General features: G+C 36.5%; 1 protein-coding gene across 10 annotated transcripts in view; it reads right to left on the bottom strand.

The window, feature by feature from the left end:
• The window catches only part of SLC4A4 (solute carrier family 4 member 4), a 343,433-nt gene that overhangs the window by 180,006 nt on the left and 145,954 nt on the right, over positions 1–17,473 (bottom strand). For 8 of the 10 annotated variants that reach the window (XM_072775341.1, XM_072775342.1, XM_072775340.1 and 5 more), the window contains 2 exons: positions 15,818–15,978; positions 8,982–9,161 (listed from right to left, as the gene is read on the bottom strand). In XM_072775341.1, coding sequence (XP_072631442.1) covers positions 8,982–9,161; positions 15,818–15,978 — 341 coding nt within the window. The remainder of the gene's footprint in view (positions 1–8,981; positions 9,162–15,817; positions 15,979–17,473) is intronic. The other 2 variants (XM_072775345.1, XM_072775344.1) reach the window with 1 other exon arrangement.

Genomic DNA, 17,473 nt, shown 5'->3' with positions numbered 1-17,473 from the left:
TCCAGGCATAAACAAGGTAGAAATTGGTTAATATTATTGTGACTTGATGAGGAAAGATCTAAAGATCTACAGCTCTAAACATTTCAGAGTGATAGTTTCCAATATCTAGACTGTAGAAAACAGTGTGGTGAGTTTTTTGAATGACTTCACATTACCCTTGAGATCAACTTGTCCAAAACCATCAACCCCAATCTGCTCAAGTGAAGGTGTCCCTAGTTGAATCATGCATATAAACCAAAAGTATCTCTCTAGCAAAATGCATTCTTAACAATCCTATTAAGAAAAAATAAATTCTACTCATGTTCAAGTTTTAGCATTCTTTTAGGATTGCAATATTGGATGTTCAGATAGTCATCTGGAAACTAATATTACACTATATGGGAACTAACTGTAATTTTAATAAAAACTTTTAAAAAGCAGTCACTGAGCATGTATAATGCATTCCACAATTATTTAGTCAAAAAGTTCAACACAAGAGGATAGCTGCATTTCACCTGTAAACCTATGAAATATGTTGTCTAGAAATCTCCATTTGGAAAGCCAATAAAAAGACACCCAACTGCCAAGTTTGGAGTGTATTCCTTCCTATACGACCTTGCCTATACAACTGCCTATATAACCAATACATAGGTTGACTTCCAGATCTCCTCAACATCACAAGATTACACAAAATAAAAGACGTGGACTCAACTGATGTGTAGGAAATAATTATGGTTGAAGAAGCTCATTACCCTTTGCAGTTTAATTAGCATATGGTTATTAAACATACTAGGCTCCTCCATCTTTTTATGCTTAGGCAAATTATTTTACATTTCTGAACTCAGGCTTTTCATATGCAAATGGAAATGATATATACATTAGAAACATCATGGATGACAATGCCTGGTATATGATAAGTGCTCAATTAATAGGAGATATTACTGTTGCTACTATCATTAATATCAATGATGGAATGATGTTTCTTTTGCTCAGCATCCTGTAAGGTATTAGAAAACACCAAAGACAGAAACCATGTCCTAATTTAATTCAACTTGAAAATCAAAATGTGCTTTTTAAGATATTGGGTTCATAAACCTGAACAGATCTTCTTTTTGCCCTTTGCTATTTGTACCAAAACTAGGCTTGAGTAGGTGAGGCATGCTTAATCATTCTTGGCAGACATTAATTTTATTCCTTCTTTTTTCTTTTGGGAAGACAGGGTCTTCCCAAAGTCCATAGTGTTCACATCTCCTCTTCCCATTCCTTTCTTTTTCACACTTTCCTGTCCTTCCCTCTCCTTTACTATTTATCTTTTATAGAGACCAGGATGTGGTCCCAGATCTTTCTCTTTAGAGAAAGATGAGGCTGGGGAAAATAGGACTTCACAAAAGTGACTCTACCAAGTATCTCCAGAAAGACAATTACCCAGGGGTGGCAGCAGAAAATCAGTTAAGGGCCCTTTAAGTATATCACTTTTCCCTGTATAGTAGGGTATGACACAGAGAATTATTCCATTCCATTACTCCATCTATAACCCTGGCTGTGGACTGGCAAGTAATAAAATTTAAAAATATGTTTATTTCATGGTAACATCTTGTTATATATTATTTATTGATAGATAACAATTGTCATTACTCAGATATATTGATCAATCTTTATAACCTAATTGAAAATCTACAGCCAAAAGTGACACCTCATTAGGTATTTTTTTTCATTAGGTATCATTTGGCATCTCTAAAGGTGATAGTGAAAGCACAGTATTAAAAGTAAAACTCCAAGAATGTTTTCATTTTTGAAGGAGTAGGAGAAAAAAATTGAGAGGCACAAAAAAATAACAGAATACAAAATACTGGTGGTGAATTGAGTCTCTGTCCTTGGTTTTAAATATGAAAGGCATTAAATCTTCTCCTTTAAATATTTCTGAATAGCCATTCCTTACAGTGGTATCTCACATTATACTTCTTAAATACTTATCACAAAAATATCTCATCTACTCCTGATGGCATAACTAGAGTAAGATATTACTATCGTTATTTACAGGTATAAAAAAAAAATCAAGGTTCAAGGATATTATATAAATTGCTCAAAGTCACACTACTACTAAATATTAGCCCAAGACTAGAACAAAGCCTTTAGAAAAGGTGGCACCATGTGTCCAAGAAGATTATAAAGCCAAAAATGAAACACTTGTGTTATATCCCTTAAGCCTGACTCTTCATTACCATAAACAGCAGAATAGACTACCAAATACTTGGGTGACAAAGACTATTGGGAAAAAAATGTGTTATTTTATTAAAAGATCTGAATATTATAAATCTGGAAGATCAGTCACCTGCCTAGGGAAGAGAAAGAAACTAAGAGTGGTATCTGATAGATGAATTAGAAATACTGCTTTTAGTAAGTTACCATTATCAAGGAATATTGAGGCACTTTTCTAGAAACTTTCCATGGATTGGTTCATTTAATCTAAGGCTGAGAAAAGCTTGATCATTCACTGGGCTCTGGCCAGGACACTCATCTGTGCTGTGCAAATGAACGCAGAATTAGAGCCCTGAACAAAACAGATGGATGTGTGCTGTTGGATTTTGGAGAGAACTGATTGTATGCAGAAAGGCACCTGGGAAGAGGACTCTCATTTTAAGGTGATGTGAGCCTGAGAAACAAAATGTTGATTGATCCGTCTCAGAACTGGAGAAACATGATGGCCTGCCTCAGAGGAGCAGACCATCTGAGGGAAGTCAGGGAAGCGCCTGCCCTACCCATTGATTCAGGGACCAGGTCTGAATTCAAGGGAACAGGGAAGGGGGAGGCTGCAAAGTAGAACAACCCAGCCAGAAACAATTGGGATAAACCAGAATCCAAAACCCAGACAAAAGCTAAGAATTTCTAAAGGGACTGAGAAAGCTGCCAAACCTGGCGGTGGTCCCAGCCAGATCTACTGTGTGCCAGTATCTAGGCAGCTTGATCTAACATCCAAACCAAATAGCTTGAATATGCCTAATCTCAAATCAGATCCAAAGCAACAAAAGCCTAGCTAATTCCACTTACATTTCAATGGAGCCTAGAATTACTATTAACAAAAAAAATTGATTTCTTTCCATTGTTTGTTCTATGTTGCTAACTACAGTCTATACTACTGTAGGTAACAGCACTAGACTACACTTTTTAAAATATCTAAAGGTGTTGTGTGCTTATGTCAGAAGAAGCAGTGTGAGAGCTAGTGAGGAAGTAGCATCCTGCCTGGTAACAATGAAAAGAGGATCCAGGGAGAAAGTAAGTGATGGCAACAAGTGATGGGAGCAAGTAGGTCCCATTTCTCTTATCTGACAGGAAAAAAAAAAAAAAAAAGTGCCAAACTGGAGAGAAAACCCAGAGGCTCAATCAGGAACAAGCCATGGGTCCTTATCAATACAGAAGAGGCTACAGGGCACCAGGAAAAACATGGGGGAAGCAGTGTGAGGCCTAAGAACCAGCTGCCCTGGCTCTGGAGGTGACACCTCTCCTCACGCCTCATCTACCTGCCGGAGCAGCTATATTCTTGGGTTCTCAGTGTGGTTTAGGGTTTCCCTGATAGTCATTTAGCAAAGAGTAAAATGAATGAGGGAGAAAGACTCTTTGTAAGGGGCTGTGATGGGAAAGGGCTTCTTCCTCTCTCATATCCCATTTGGTATTAGCTACCAGTACCAAAGAGCAGAAGAAATAACTCAGTACTGTATCCTGAATCTCTCCCCAAATAATAAGCTACAGAACAAATATCATTCCACAAACCACTTATTCAATATGAGATTTTTCCTCCTTAATTGTGTTTTGTGGAGTGATTTGTTTCGTTTCTACATGCCAGTCACCATTTTACATATATTATCTCATTTAATTTTCCTTATCTCTGTTTTACAGGCATGGAAACTAAGTACTAAATTATATTTCTAACTTTCTGTTGAAAAAAAAAAAACCTAAAGAAAAATGGGGTCATGAAATTGGATTGGGAAAAAAATGACATTCATAGTCTAGGCTTAACTGGATAACCAAAGTCACTGCAGTAAATAAAGGGCATGCATACTCACAGACAATGAAGGGTAAGGAAAAAGTTTCTATAATAGTGTAGGGGTAAGAAAATGAAGAAGCCAGGGAGAAAAAAGAACAGGGACAAATTGATGATGGCACTGCCCAAATTTCCACAGAGGTAGTACAAGCTGAGTTTTCAAATTAAGGTTCCTAGTTGGTCTTTGTCCTTAAATCAGGTCTCATTCATCTCTTATAAGCTTAGACACTACATATCAAAACTATCCATTTAAGTGGTAAATGATGTTTTTAGATCATCCTACAAACCATGATTCTTTAAAACAGTTATCAGATAACCTTGTCATAAACATCTTACTAAATATTTTGAATACATACCAATTAAGTATAAACTTTGTTTTTACTTTCTAATAAAAAGCAAATGAAATATATCTTACTTGATTTTTAAATACTACCAAGGAAAGTTCCTAGGTTTACATGTCATTCTTTCATGGTAAACTGCAATAATATAGATTACCTACATATCTCAAACCAAATTATTAAGTTGAACTCTATGAAATTGCTGACAGTCAACTTTATTTTACCTACAAAATGGCAATTTCATATGGCTTAAACTAAAATAATAGTAAGAAAAAGAGTGGATGAAGGGAAATCTAACACCAGAGGAAATGGAAACCTAACACTAACTCCACAGAAACACCTCAATTAATATATTGGGAAATTATATCACTTGCCTAAAATTTAGTACCTGGCAGACATGTCTATCAAAATTCACAGATGCCTCAGACAAGTCGTAATTTCATCATAATTAACATCTTGGAAGCTAGCCTGATTCTTTCCTGATTTATTACAATTAAAAATGTTTTTCCTTTCTTTTTTAAAACACTAAATTATCTTGAACCCAAAGCTACATCAGAACCCTAAAAAACGGGAGTTAATCTTTAGCTATGGAAAGACAGTGGTGGGCTGTTAATGGGTATGCTGCTAATAATAAATGTTTGAGAAGACCAGCTCTCTAGAGAAAAAGCATTTTTGTGTGTGTGTGCATAGTAAATTTTACTGATATAAAGGACAGGCAGCACACATATACATAATAAGAAAACATATAATACTCTGTTGTATATTGCATGTAGTCAGTTGATTCTCATAGAATGCTTTTGTTAATTTTTACCAAACTCCTCTGGCAGTAGCCAACTTGTTGTTGCAACTGGAAACCAAACATAGTTGCAACACCCATGTTGAACATCCATTATCATATATGTTAACAAGTAGGACAAAAGTGAAACAATGAAGACATATGTCAGACTTCACTCATTCCTCAATGATGTGGTGACTCCTCTGCTAAAACTGGATAATAATTTTTGAATACTGGCCAGGTATTTACTGGATGGATTCTTTCTGCTTTTCACATTTTAAAAGCTGTTAAGGATTGAATGTTTCTATCCTCCCAATATTCATATGTTGAAATCCTAACCCTTCCACCCAATATGATAGGAGGAGATGGGGCCTTTGAGAGGAAATTAGATCATGAGGGCAGAGCCTTCCTGAATGGGATTAATGCTCTTATGAAAAGACAGAGGAGAAAGATGATCGAGCTCCCTCTGCCATGTAAAAGATACAATGAAAACAACCATCTACAAGCTAGGAAGAGGGCCCTTACCAAGAACCAAATCTGTGGCACCTTGATCTTGGATTCCCCAGCCTCCAGAACTATGTGAAATAAACGCTTATTGTTTAAGCCACCCAGTGTATGGTAATTTGTTAAGAGCTCAAACTGACTACACAATGGCCATAGACACTGTACACTTAAATTTAATCTGCATTATTAGCATTTTCTCCATCACTTTTAAAGCCTATAAACAAATGATGCAACAATAAATCAAGTCCTGATTTGAATTCACTGATTTCGATGGTGCAAATGCTACCACCACAGCTTATTTTAAGCTACCAAAATGAAGTCACTGAATACAGAGTTGGGAAGATGTGACTCCATACCAATTTATAGTATTTCCACCATATATACACAATAGATAACCTGAAGAGTATAAACTCCAGTACACTGCAATAAAATAAGTAGGAAATGATGAATTTTGAGTAATTATCTTTGTTTTTAATATCACTATTTAATTGTATGTATACATAATTTAATTTTTAATAGTAGCTGTGTTTAAACAGCTGGCTTGCAAAATTCCTGATTGGCTCTTGTGCATAAATAGAAGTAGCTCCAGCACACCACTGGGAAATGAAAAAAATCCCAATCCTAAAGTATCTCCATAATTTCAGCTATTAATTGCACTGTTGTTATCATAACTAAAGCAAGCAATGTCTAATCTCTAGCCTATACTGGAATATTAAAGTGGCTGAGGTTTATCTAGATTTTACATGCAGATACAGTGTTAGAATCTAGCTCCAACAATAGATAGAAGATTCTCATTTATTAAAATAGTAGCCACAATTATATAATTCTTTGTCTTAGAAATTTATTCTAAGAACATTTCATAGTTGTTAAAGATATCAAGTAATTAAACCCTAACATATCGAGGTAACTGTGTAAACTTGCAAGGTAAAAAAAAAGTGTCTTTAAAAAAAACAAAAATTTGCCATCTGATAATTTATAAGAACATACCTTAGAGGTACATGAAAGGCATTACTATAGAATCTCTCAAAGTCAAATCTCACCTTTGGATAATTAAAAGGAGTTAAGTAACACAAAGGCCAATAATAACATGTTTAATAAGGCCTAATCATATTCCACGCTTCAGGGTGTAAGCTGATCAGCTGAAGAGCTGGAAAGGAAGAACTGACTGCCCTCCCTACTTGCTTTCTGCCCAGCATATATAACATTTCACAAGTGAAAGGTGAATGACAAAGGCAATTTCAACTTTGCTCTGAAGTACAAAGATCTACTGATAGGATAAAAGATTGAATGCTGGATGATGTCAACTTATCAGTTGTATTCCACATCCAAATACTTTCTCCTAAAGCACAAAGTACTGGCCTACAAGATCCATCTGTTCTTAATTTCTACTTTGCCTGGCACTTCATGAAAACAAAGCTCAGACCAAACTGGTAGAAGGCACCCTTACGCTGCCATTTCCACTCCGCTTCTCTTTGCAAACATAGCAATGTTTGAAAACAATGCAGTGTCTTGCTTCTTTAACAATAAGTACCAACTTCATGATAAAAAAAATTAATCTCCAAATCATGGAATTTCATTTAAATGAAGAAGAGGATAAAAAATAAAACATAAAAGGGACACCTGGGTGGCTCAGTTGGTCAAGCATCTGCCTTAGGCTCAGGCCATGATCTCAGGGTCCTGGGATAGAGCCCCATATCAGGCTTCCTGCTCAGCGGGGAGTCTGCTTCTCTCTCTCTCTCTTTCCTTCCCTCTTCCCCTTTCCCCTCCCCCTCCCTCATTCCCTTTCTCTCTCAAATAAATAAAACCTTAAAAAAAAAAACATAAAAGTCAGATTTTTACTTTAGTTGCCCTAATTTAAAGAACAGGGACTGCTTTTAAAATGAAGTATTTGTGACATCAGTTGTAACCCACTCTTCATCCCATAACATTTCCAGCCATTAAGCCCTTCAAAAATACAATTGAAAAAACAAAAAGGAAACAAAGGACATATACAAGAAATAAAACATTTCCCATCAGCAGCAATATGACAAGTAATGATAGAACCATCAAACTGTAGTAGGAATATTCTAGATTAGATTCTTCTTTTTGTGAATGTTTTTCATAAGGAGCACTTCTATTTTAAGTATTTATTTATAAATTGTTTTGCTTTTTAAAAAAATTATGGTAGCAGTTAAATCAATGTAGAAGTCATTCAATAAAACTGAACTTTTCATTTGGTGCTACTTAACGACTCATTAAGAAACTACAATAATGGAATGGTTCAAAAATACACCAGAGAAAATTTGCTAACAGTATGCTCTCTTTGAGCCAACCATTCGTTTTAATATCAAGTCAGAAAATTCAATTCCCAGAAACGGAGTGACCAAGTTAGAATTCAGTTTATACAATTCATTCAGTCCACTTTTTCCACAGCAAAATATTTTTATGCTATTCTGAAAGTACAGATGAAGGCAACGAATTTGATGCTCCCTTACCTACTCATTTCTCTTGTACTAAAAAAGACCAGGGTGGGATGAGAGAGACCCGGTTCTACAGCCCGGTGCTTAGCAACACTTCCCGTCATGCTTTCATTTTCCATTCTTCCTGGAAATTAGCTTCTCCCTTCTCAGATTATAGGCAGCCATGAAATTTATTTGAAATAAAGACAATGATACAAAAGATAGATACTTTACAGAAAACTCTGCTAAATGCAACAAAGCATAAATAAGACACGGTGCCTTTCCTATTACTAAATAATGGGGTAGTATACCACCTTGAATAATTATTCTCACATCAAACCATCATTTTTATATAACAAAAGAGTAGATGATTCTTTTTCTTTCTTTTTGTAGGCCTAGACTTTATTAAGTAATAAATGTAATACTGAGCCTTACTTGGATAAATAGTCATTTATAGAGTAGACACCATCTCCCATACCCAGCAAATACTCTATGATACTAGAATTCAGAGCTTTTTATCCTATCTTAGTCTATCCTCCGTATTCTTACACATCCCCAAGTCAAAAGTATTTTCCTTGATATACTCAAAAAACAAATTTGATGACTCCTCTGAAATATTCAGTTGTTTCATCATAGTGACATTACCAAACCATCTCAGTCAATCAGAATAGACGTATATGGAGCAAGCAAGGCATCTTGGCATCTGCAGCCTTAGTAACTGCTGAAATCTTTCCAACAGGACTGCAAACCTGCCCAACTGGGTAAAAGTGTCAGTAGGAAATGGCTGTGGCATATGAACTTGAGGAAAGAAGAAATATGGAGGGGGTAAAAACAACAGATGATGTGAGATGGAGTAAAGGTGAGTAAGACAGGAAAGAGAGCGGGGCAGCTGTTTGGCCCTGCATTACCATTATCAGGGTTGGTAAACATCCTACTTGCACTGGAGACTGTCTTCCCAATGTCAGCCAGGGATCGAAGGTTAGATTTCTTGGTTTGATGCCGGTGCCTCCGGAGCAAAGTGTAGGTCACCTTATCCTTAAGGTCAGGTTTCAATAGGCCTGTCTCAATCTGATGGTCAACAATCATCTCTGATACAAAAACAAGCAAAACAAAAACAAAAAGCAAAACTAAGTTATAAGATCACAACGTTAATTTTTTACTCTCATTTTACGGACATCACCTTCAAACTTACTATCAATATGCTATTTCCCCAGATTTTCAACTTTCCCCTTTGTATGAAGGATAAAGATACAGGACACAAAGATCCTGGTGTTAATGAAAGAGAGATAAATATTTCACTATGAATTTATATGTTTGGAGAGGAAGAATCATCTTGTCCTCTTTTATCCAATCCCAGTTAATAGTGAATTCACATTAATCACATTCTTCTATGAGTAATACAGTAAGTCAGTAATTTACATTTTTTCAATTAAGTAAAAAAAAAAGATTAGAAAAATTTCATGTGCTCTATCATAGCAAGTATGCCAGAAATATAAATTATATAAAAAAACTTGAAGAGATATGCAAAATTTAATATAATGACATTATTAATTTTTTAGATGTTTTCCCAATCCTTCTGTAATGATATATTTTCCTTAAAATAGGACAAAGGAAAACAATACTGTTGCCCATATCAGGTTATTTGAACACCAATAAATCCAATGAAAGAAACACTAACGTACAAAACTATGCCTTCATCTTTTCTAAAAAGGGAGGCTATTCTTTGGATCCAACAAAAGCCTTTTCAATATATTCCAGTAATCATTTTAAAATATAAAGTGACCAGAATTTTATATAAAATTTCAGTCTTACTACAAAAAGTTGTCATTTCTATTAGTTCTTGTTTTTAGAATGGCTTTAATTGAAAAAAGATAACTGTGTTTAATAGAAACTGCTCCATGGGTGACTCTGCTAAAGGACAAGTTTTACTCCAAAAGAAAAAATCCTCTTGCTCCCAAGTCCAGCATGTCAGCAGAATGGCATAAATGTAGCCTGGTGCATCCTTCTCTAACATCACATAACAGGTCGACATTTCCTCTGTCCAGAATAGAGTTCTGGCCAAATCATAACAGAAACTATACAAGGCAGGAGATTACTTCATCCACTGTACACAGGTGGAGCTTTCACCCCCTGCACAGAACCAGAACAATGAGTGGATCCCACGCCTACCTTTTCAGGTATATGAGTGCATCTAGCGCACCTCAACATTCTCCCCTTGGGTAAACTTCCCAGTATACAAAAGTGGAAATGAGAGGGGCACCTGGGTGGCTCAGCGGTTAAGTGTCCAACTCTTGATTTCAGCTCAGGTCATGATCTCAGGGTCCTGGGATCAAGCCCTGCATCAGGGTCCAGTGCTAGCGTGGAGTCTGCTTGAGATTCTCACCCTCTCCTGTTGCCCATCTCCCTGCTTGTACCCACAGGGTCTCTCTCACAAATAAATAAATAAATAAATAAATAAATAAATAAATAAATAAATAAATAAGTAAATCAATCAATCTTTTTTTTTTTTTAAGTGGAGATGGGAACAAAAGTTCTTCTCTTGCAGAAGTCTGACCAAAAAAAAGTGATGGGAACTGGTAGGATAACAACATCTCCTAAAAGAAGTTACAAATGTTCTAGGGTCTCTGCTGGGTCACAACTGTGCCTCCCAGAAGACCATCTTAATCACAAGCACTCGCAGAACCTGCCCTACAGCCTATAGCTAGAAACTGACAACTTACGTAGTATACAAGCAACTACTTGGGAGCCACGCAGAGGCTGAACCCAGGATTTTCCATCCCATGTCTAACACAGATGCTATAAATGTCACATAACACTGGGCCACTTGGTGGGGGAGCTTGGGCAAGGCAGGAAGAGTTTCTCCCATAGGAATGTTTTGGTTTGAGAGTGGCCTTTAGCTCTGAATGTTTTTAACTGCACAAACCCTTCTCAGTGAAACTCTCAGAACTGATCCTATAATTACTGATCTGTTCCACAGTAAAATAATTAGGTGCAACTCTACTTTCCCTTGAAGTCTTATTCAATGTGGAAGGTCCATTTTACAGAAGAACCATAAAAATAAACAAACAGCCCCAGCATATCTGAGGCACATGTTATCAAGCTCCTACTATAATTCCAGGGCTGTGGATTAAAGTGTTTCTTATCTATCCTTCCTGGCAGGGCCTCCCTCTACACTTGCCTTCCCTTGTAATCTCAAACCTATCTGTACATACACACAGCCGACCCTCTGTTACTAATGCCTGGAAATCACCGGTTAGAACAGGTTAAGACATCTGTGTGGCTTATGCCCTTCATTAAGTTTCCATAAAACGGCCCACATTACAGCGATCTTTTTAAGCACAAACTACAAAACCTTTCAAGGAAAGTGGGGGCAGTAACATTTCACAGCTACACTGAAATTAAGCCTTCAGTGTTCAAAATTCCACAAACACTACCAATCGGGAGAGAATGTGCCAACTGTAGATAAGAGCAGAGCTGAAAGAAACCTCAGGAAACACCAAGTTTGCAACCTCTTGTTGTACAGATGGGAAAAGAGAGGGCAAAAGACAAAAGAGGTGACTTGCCCTCCGAGGTAGCCTAACAACCCCCCACTAAGTAAAACCAGGTTTTCCAACACATAATTCATATCTTTTTCCATATCATACAGTATTTCTCTTTATTTAAAAAAGGAAGCTCTGGACCAAAAAAATATATTATTTTGTTGCTATATCCAGAGCTTCTGCAAACCAAAAGAATGGAGAATGCAACCAAAAAATGATCAAAAGTGAGAAACATTTTTAAAAGAAATACAAGGCCCAAGAAATATTAAACTTCAGGACTTGTTCAGGACTAACAAGGGCAATTTAAGTAAATTTATATAAATGTCACCAATTGTGAGATTTTGTAAACCTATCAAAGTAGCAAAATGTAAAAGAGCAATCCACATTGATGTGAAGGATGGGTGCCACAGGGAACCCCACAGACTGATCATGGCAGCCATAACTAGTACAACCTTACTTGAAGCCCTTTGGCAAATGACATAAAACCCTTTAATATGTTCAAACTCTTTGAATATTTCACCATTAGAAAGGCAACTTAAATGCTCAGTAATAGATTACTAAATATTTTTGCAGCCATTAAAATGACATGTGCAATTATGTTTAATCACGTGGAAAGAAATTCATGTTTTTAAGTTAAGAAGGGCAGATTAAAGTGTTATATATAGTATGATCCCACTTGTAAAATAAATTTCATATGTGTAAATAGAGATGTGCAGAAAAACTGCTGGGAGGGTAACTGTAAATGGTGGCATTTTTATTTTTGTGTGTTCTATTTTTCTGGATTATTTAAAAATGAATGTTCATTAGTTTTGTGATAAAAAATAAATACATAGCCATTTTGAAAATATAAAAGGTGTTAAAAGCAAGAAACAACATGACTAACACATCTGCCAACATGCACAGCTCAGGAATGCCTTTAAATATAAAAATGAGAACTCCAAAAATAGAGCTACGCTTTCCTAACCCATTCACCATCATAATAAAATACCTGAGGTGGCTTATAATTTCTTTTAATTTAGGAGGGCAGGAAAATTCTCATGCACTTGCCTCCATGTAGGAATGACATTCTTTAATTGTAGGATTATAACAATGACAGTAATAATCAAGCTATTAAAATAATCCATGAAAATATTGTTTTATCCTTTAGTTGCTTTAAAGATAAAATTTTTTATTAACATTCAAAAGGGGTTCTTCATAAAGAAAACATGGAGACGCCCCAAGGAGAATCAGGATCAGGCTGAAAGCTGCGTGTAAAGATGAGAGGTAGCACCTGCTTAAGCAATCACGTGGTGACAGTCTGCACCTGCAGACGGAGGCCGCCTCTCAGAGACAGGCCACGGAGCAGGAGGAGCAGGTGCACTGCAAGGAAGATACAAATCACGCTATTGTTTGTTTGTATGATCACACCCACTATTATTTATTTCTCTTCTCTTTTGTGGAGATAAGAATGGGGTGGAGGGTAGATGCACCTTAGAGATGTAGCTGTACATAATTCTCAACTCTGAATTATTGGCATGATGCAAAACAAAACAACCACTTCAGCCTCTGCTAGAAAAGGATTTTTAAATAACTAAATAAATAATGACCACAACCCTTCAAGTCACTGTGCCATTTCTGTCATTTAAAATGAAATTAGGGCGGGCTTTTTTTTTTTTTTTTTTTTTTTGGCCTTCATGTGTTTTAATCCTCTGTAAGGTTTTAAGGTTTTGATTCTTTGAGGATTTTTAAATATTTTTTTCAGTTATACTCTTTCAAACATACTCTCTCCATTCCTGCAAATCTGATCCCTTTCCTCCCTCCCTCCTTCCCTTCTTTCTTTCCTTCCTTCCCTCCATCCTTCCTTCCTCTTTCTGCTTCTAATGTGTGTTTTTTGCCTTGAATTGTTTTTATGTATTATCAGCTCTAGAATGAGAGTGACAGCACTTCCAAGTGACCTGGTTAGGTATCTAATTTTAAAATATCATGACATTTTTAAAAGTAAATAGGAATGGTTAGAGAAAAAAGTCCACAACTGATAATAAAAAGTAATGGAACATTAAAGTGAGAATTTAACACGCTTAATAAACCTTTCTTAAATCTAGTGAATACCAGAACCTCTTTCTCTGGCCATTGGCTAACAAAGCTCCAATATAAAGTGGGATTCTGTCTTCTAGAGAATGGAAAAGACTAGCCAATTGCTGATGAGCAGAAACTCCTTAAGATGGCTCTTTCTGATACTAAAGATCCCAAAGACAGTTTTACAGAAAAGCCCAAGTTCTTCTTTCTTAATATTGGAACCTTTCTAGTGACCCTTAAGCCACAATACATATACTCCCCTGAGATTGCCTATATCTTGCCCAGTCACAAGTTTAACTTCCATTTTACCCAGCATTCATGCGTTCTGACTTGTTTTTTCAATTTGTCTAATTTCAGACATCTTTGCTCCAGATTAGTTCTTAAAGTCGGAACACACAGAAATTGCAATTCTCACTCCAAAACTGGACAGATTTTTTGTAACCACGATTTTTCTTTTTAATAACAAACTCCCTTGCAATAAAACAAATCACCCAGAAAACTATCCCTTCTGTTTGCTTCTGTCTTTGGAGATGGGCTGATCTTCCCACAATAATATATCCATTTTCCCACAATAATATATCCATTTTCAGCTAACTTGCCTTGTCAAATATGAAAAATTCTACATAGAGATTATTTCCTACATTATCTTCCCACCATGTGGATGTGGATTTGTAACTTATCCCATCTACAAAGTGACCGATTTGCAAACCTAATTCCAATGACTGGCACATCGCAGAAGCTCATGCACCACTGCTGAATAATTATTGCATGAACTAGTTAATTCTGTCCATCCAGTATCTTCACATTAGCCCTTACCCCTTCTCCACTGATACTTTAAACACCTCAAGTTCATGAAATGTATGGGACTTCTTTGCAAATGGAACTAACCAGTTCTCTGAAGAAGAATCTGATACATACACATCAGTAAGATACATGCCTCATTCGACAACTAATCTTTTCTTTCATACACATGCTATAGCTTTCCCACTGTCAATTAAAACAAACAAATACAGATGCCATAGGTAAGCCTTTTGACTATAGATATCCAAAGAAATTTTGTAGTAAACCTGAAATTACACAAGAATTTTACACTGGTCACTTTCTACAGGGCTGCAATCCACCACTTCTTCCCCACAATCCCAAATGAGGTACCCTGCAGAGCCCTGGGGAAAGTGTGGTCATCCATACAGGTCCAGTGGTCATCTAGTTCATGAATTTTCCTAGGAAAGCCAAACAGAGCCCCTATACTCCTTTTTGAGAAAAACATGATCTTTAGCACATCTAGATCCAAAGGGTAATAAGGCAGTTCAGACCAGGCTTTTATTAGAAAATGAAAACAATACTCCTGTTCGGAATGTAGTAATGTGTGTCCCAGATATTCAACATGGTACACTCACATTCACTAACCAACACTAATTACCAAAGATACCAATGCTGCCCTGCACCTTGAGGTTCCGTGACTTGGTGATGGTTGTAGATTGATGATCAGCATCATCATGTGACATGATCAGTCACTAGCCCACCAGGGTGTGCCAGCCTCTTGTCCCACACAACCTTTCTGACATACAGTTAAAGCATCTTGACTTCCACTTACAAAATCAGCCCCAACCCAGCAACTAGATGATTTTCCTGTTTAGATAGGACTTAAGCCCCCTATTTTACAGATGATGAAAGTAAGGACCAGAAAAGGTTAGTGCAAATGTCCAAGGTCAGAGTTCTAGAAATCGAGTCCCCAGATCTCCAGTTTAAAATAAACAAGGATGCAGGGGGGAAGCCTATATTAAAAATATTCACCTTACAAGGTAGAAGTGAATGCAACTCTGTACGTATACACATTATGATCCCACTAAAAAAATAACATGAAAAATTAAAAGCATGAGAGGGAAGACTGAGAAACAAAAGTTGGATGGAAACATGCCACAATGGTACCAATGGCTATGAAAGTATGATGGAAGATTTTTTTCACTTTCTTCTCAATATTTGTATTTTCCAAATCTTCTGAGAAAAATGTTACTATTTTTGTAATATAAAAAAGAGCAAAAATAAATGTAGAATATTCAACTCTTTTTACACTAGAAGTTATCTGCATTAATGGAGACCCACAGACAGGTAGCTAAAGAAATGATAAAAACTTAAAACAACATACTTACCCACCAACTGTGGGAGAGAAGAAGCCTCCCTGTCAAGCATGATGGATCCTTTCTCCATACATGTCCTTAGCTCAAATAAGCTGTGAAGGGACAATGTGGCCACGTGGGGCTTGCTCCATCTTTCCCCACCCTGTTCCACTTTTTCTTCAAACTTAATCCACCTAGGAACATGAGATTAGTGAACAGCAATTAAAAGTATTCCAACCTCCTCTGGAAATAGCTACATCAACCCCTCCATCTCCACCCCCACCAGCACTCCCAAAATGTCTCATTTGGTGGAGTCTTAAAAGCTTATTATATCATTAATTGCATTACCTTTATAAATACACCAAACAGAGTCACTAGACTCTCCTTCCCCTGGTGTTAGAGAGAAAGAAAATAAACCAAAATGATCCAAAGGATTCTTGGTTTTTTATCTGTCTATATGTAACCATGAAATCCTGAAGAATGATTATTTTGCTAAATTTTTAAAATAACATAGGAAAAATGTGCATTTCAAAATTCTCCATGAAAGCCCACACTGTGTAAAAATAACCACCATTGTGAGAATTCTGTTGTGACTTCACAAGGCAAGTTTATATAAGTTGAAATATCAGTTATAAACCAATATTTATCTTAATTATTTGAAAAACATGGTGCATGAAGTGTTTGGATGAATATAAAATTTCCCTTCAACACTTAAAGAAGGCCAGCATGTGCGGCTTGTATTTCTCAGATGACACATGTTCCATTCTCACTGAGATTCTAATGGGAGCTTTACCCTTCAAGTCTCACTCCACATGCGTTTAAAAATACACAAGTTCAGGGAACAACACATCGATTCCAATAACAGATCTCCTATCAACCTTAACAATGGAATAAACAAACCAATTTCATAACTCCTTCTTTCTAAGACTTCCAGATACTCCAATAACTTCCCAATATACTGCAACTTTTTAAAAGTTTAATGGAAATGAAAACAAAACACATTTGACAGTCTTTGTATCCCATGTATTGCTCATACAGACTCTCTCTACACTGGCAAAGGAGAACCCAAAAGCATCACCATTTTGCTATTCATTATGACCCAAAGAAAAAAATGCTTCTTTCTCTCACTTCAAATCTTCTGAAAGATATTGAAAAAGATACAGAGGGGGTTAAAAAATTGTTTTCCTACATTCTTCACTCAAAGGTTTAATAATTGAAAAATGTTTTCCTAGAAAAAGCTAAACGCTCACCTAGCTCACTAAAGAAGAGAACAAAGGGCAGAGATCAGAGGAAGCTCTACATAAGGTATTATTTATAGACTGCTCACCACCCCCAGAGGAGGCAAGAAAACACATTAGTAGAACCAAGAGTGAACGCAGATCAAAAGATCAGCCACAGAGTCAAAGAAACTTTAGAATTTTAATCAAGCCCAATACCCATGTGATCCAGAAGTGTTTAGCCATATCCAGAAACTCAGTATGCACTCCTCTCGGGAAGGGCTCCCACATGTCAATGGTAACCTTCTCTCCAATCTCACCCTCAACTCCCAGACCCTCTTCCTTTCCTCTGTATCCCCCCAAAATGTAAACAGTGGAGATTTTTACATATTTTCCTCACAAGTTAAAAAGCCCACATCACCACCAAAATTCTAAAACTTCAGAACTGGACCTCATGTCTGCCTATAAAAGT

Source organism: Canis lupus, chromosome 14, assembly GCF_048164855.1.
Source record: "Canis lupus baileyi chromosome 14, mCanLup2.hap1, whole genome shotgun sequence".
In the NCBI taxonomy this organism is placed as follows: domain Eukaryota; kingdom Metazoa; phylum Chordata; class Mammalia; order Carnivora; family Canidae; genus Canis; species Canis lupus.
The sequence above is the reverse complement of the archived record's forward strand: the minus strand, read 5'-3'. Positions and strand labels throughout refer to the sequence as shown.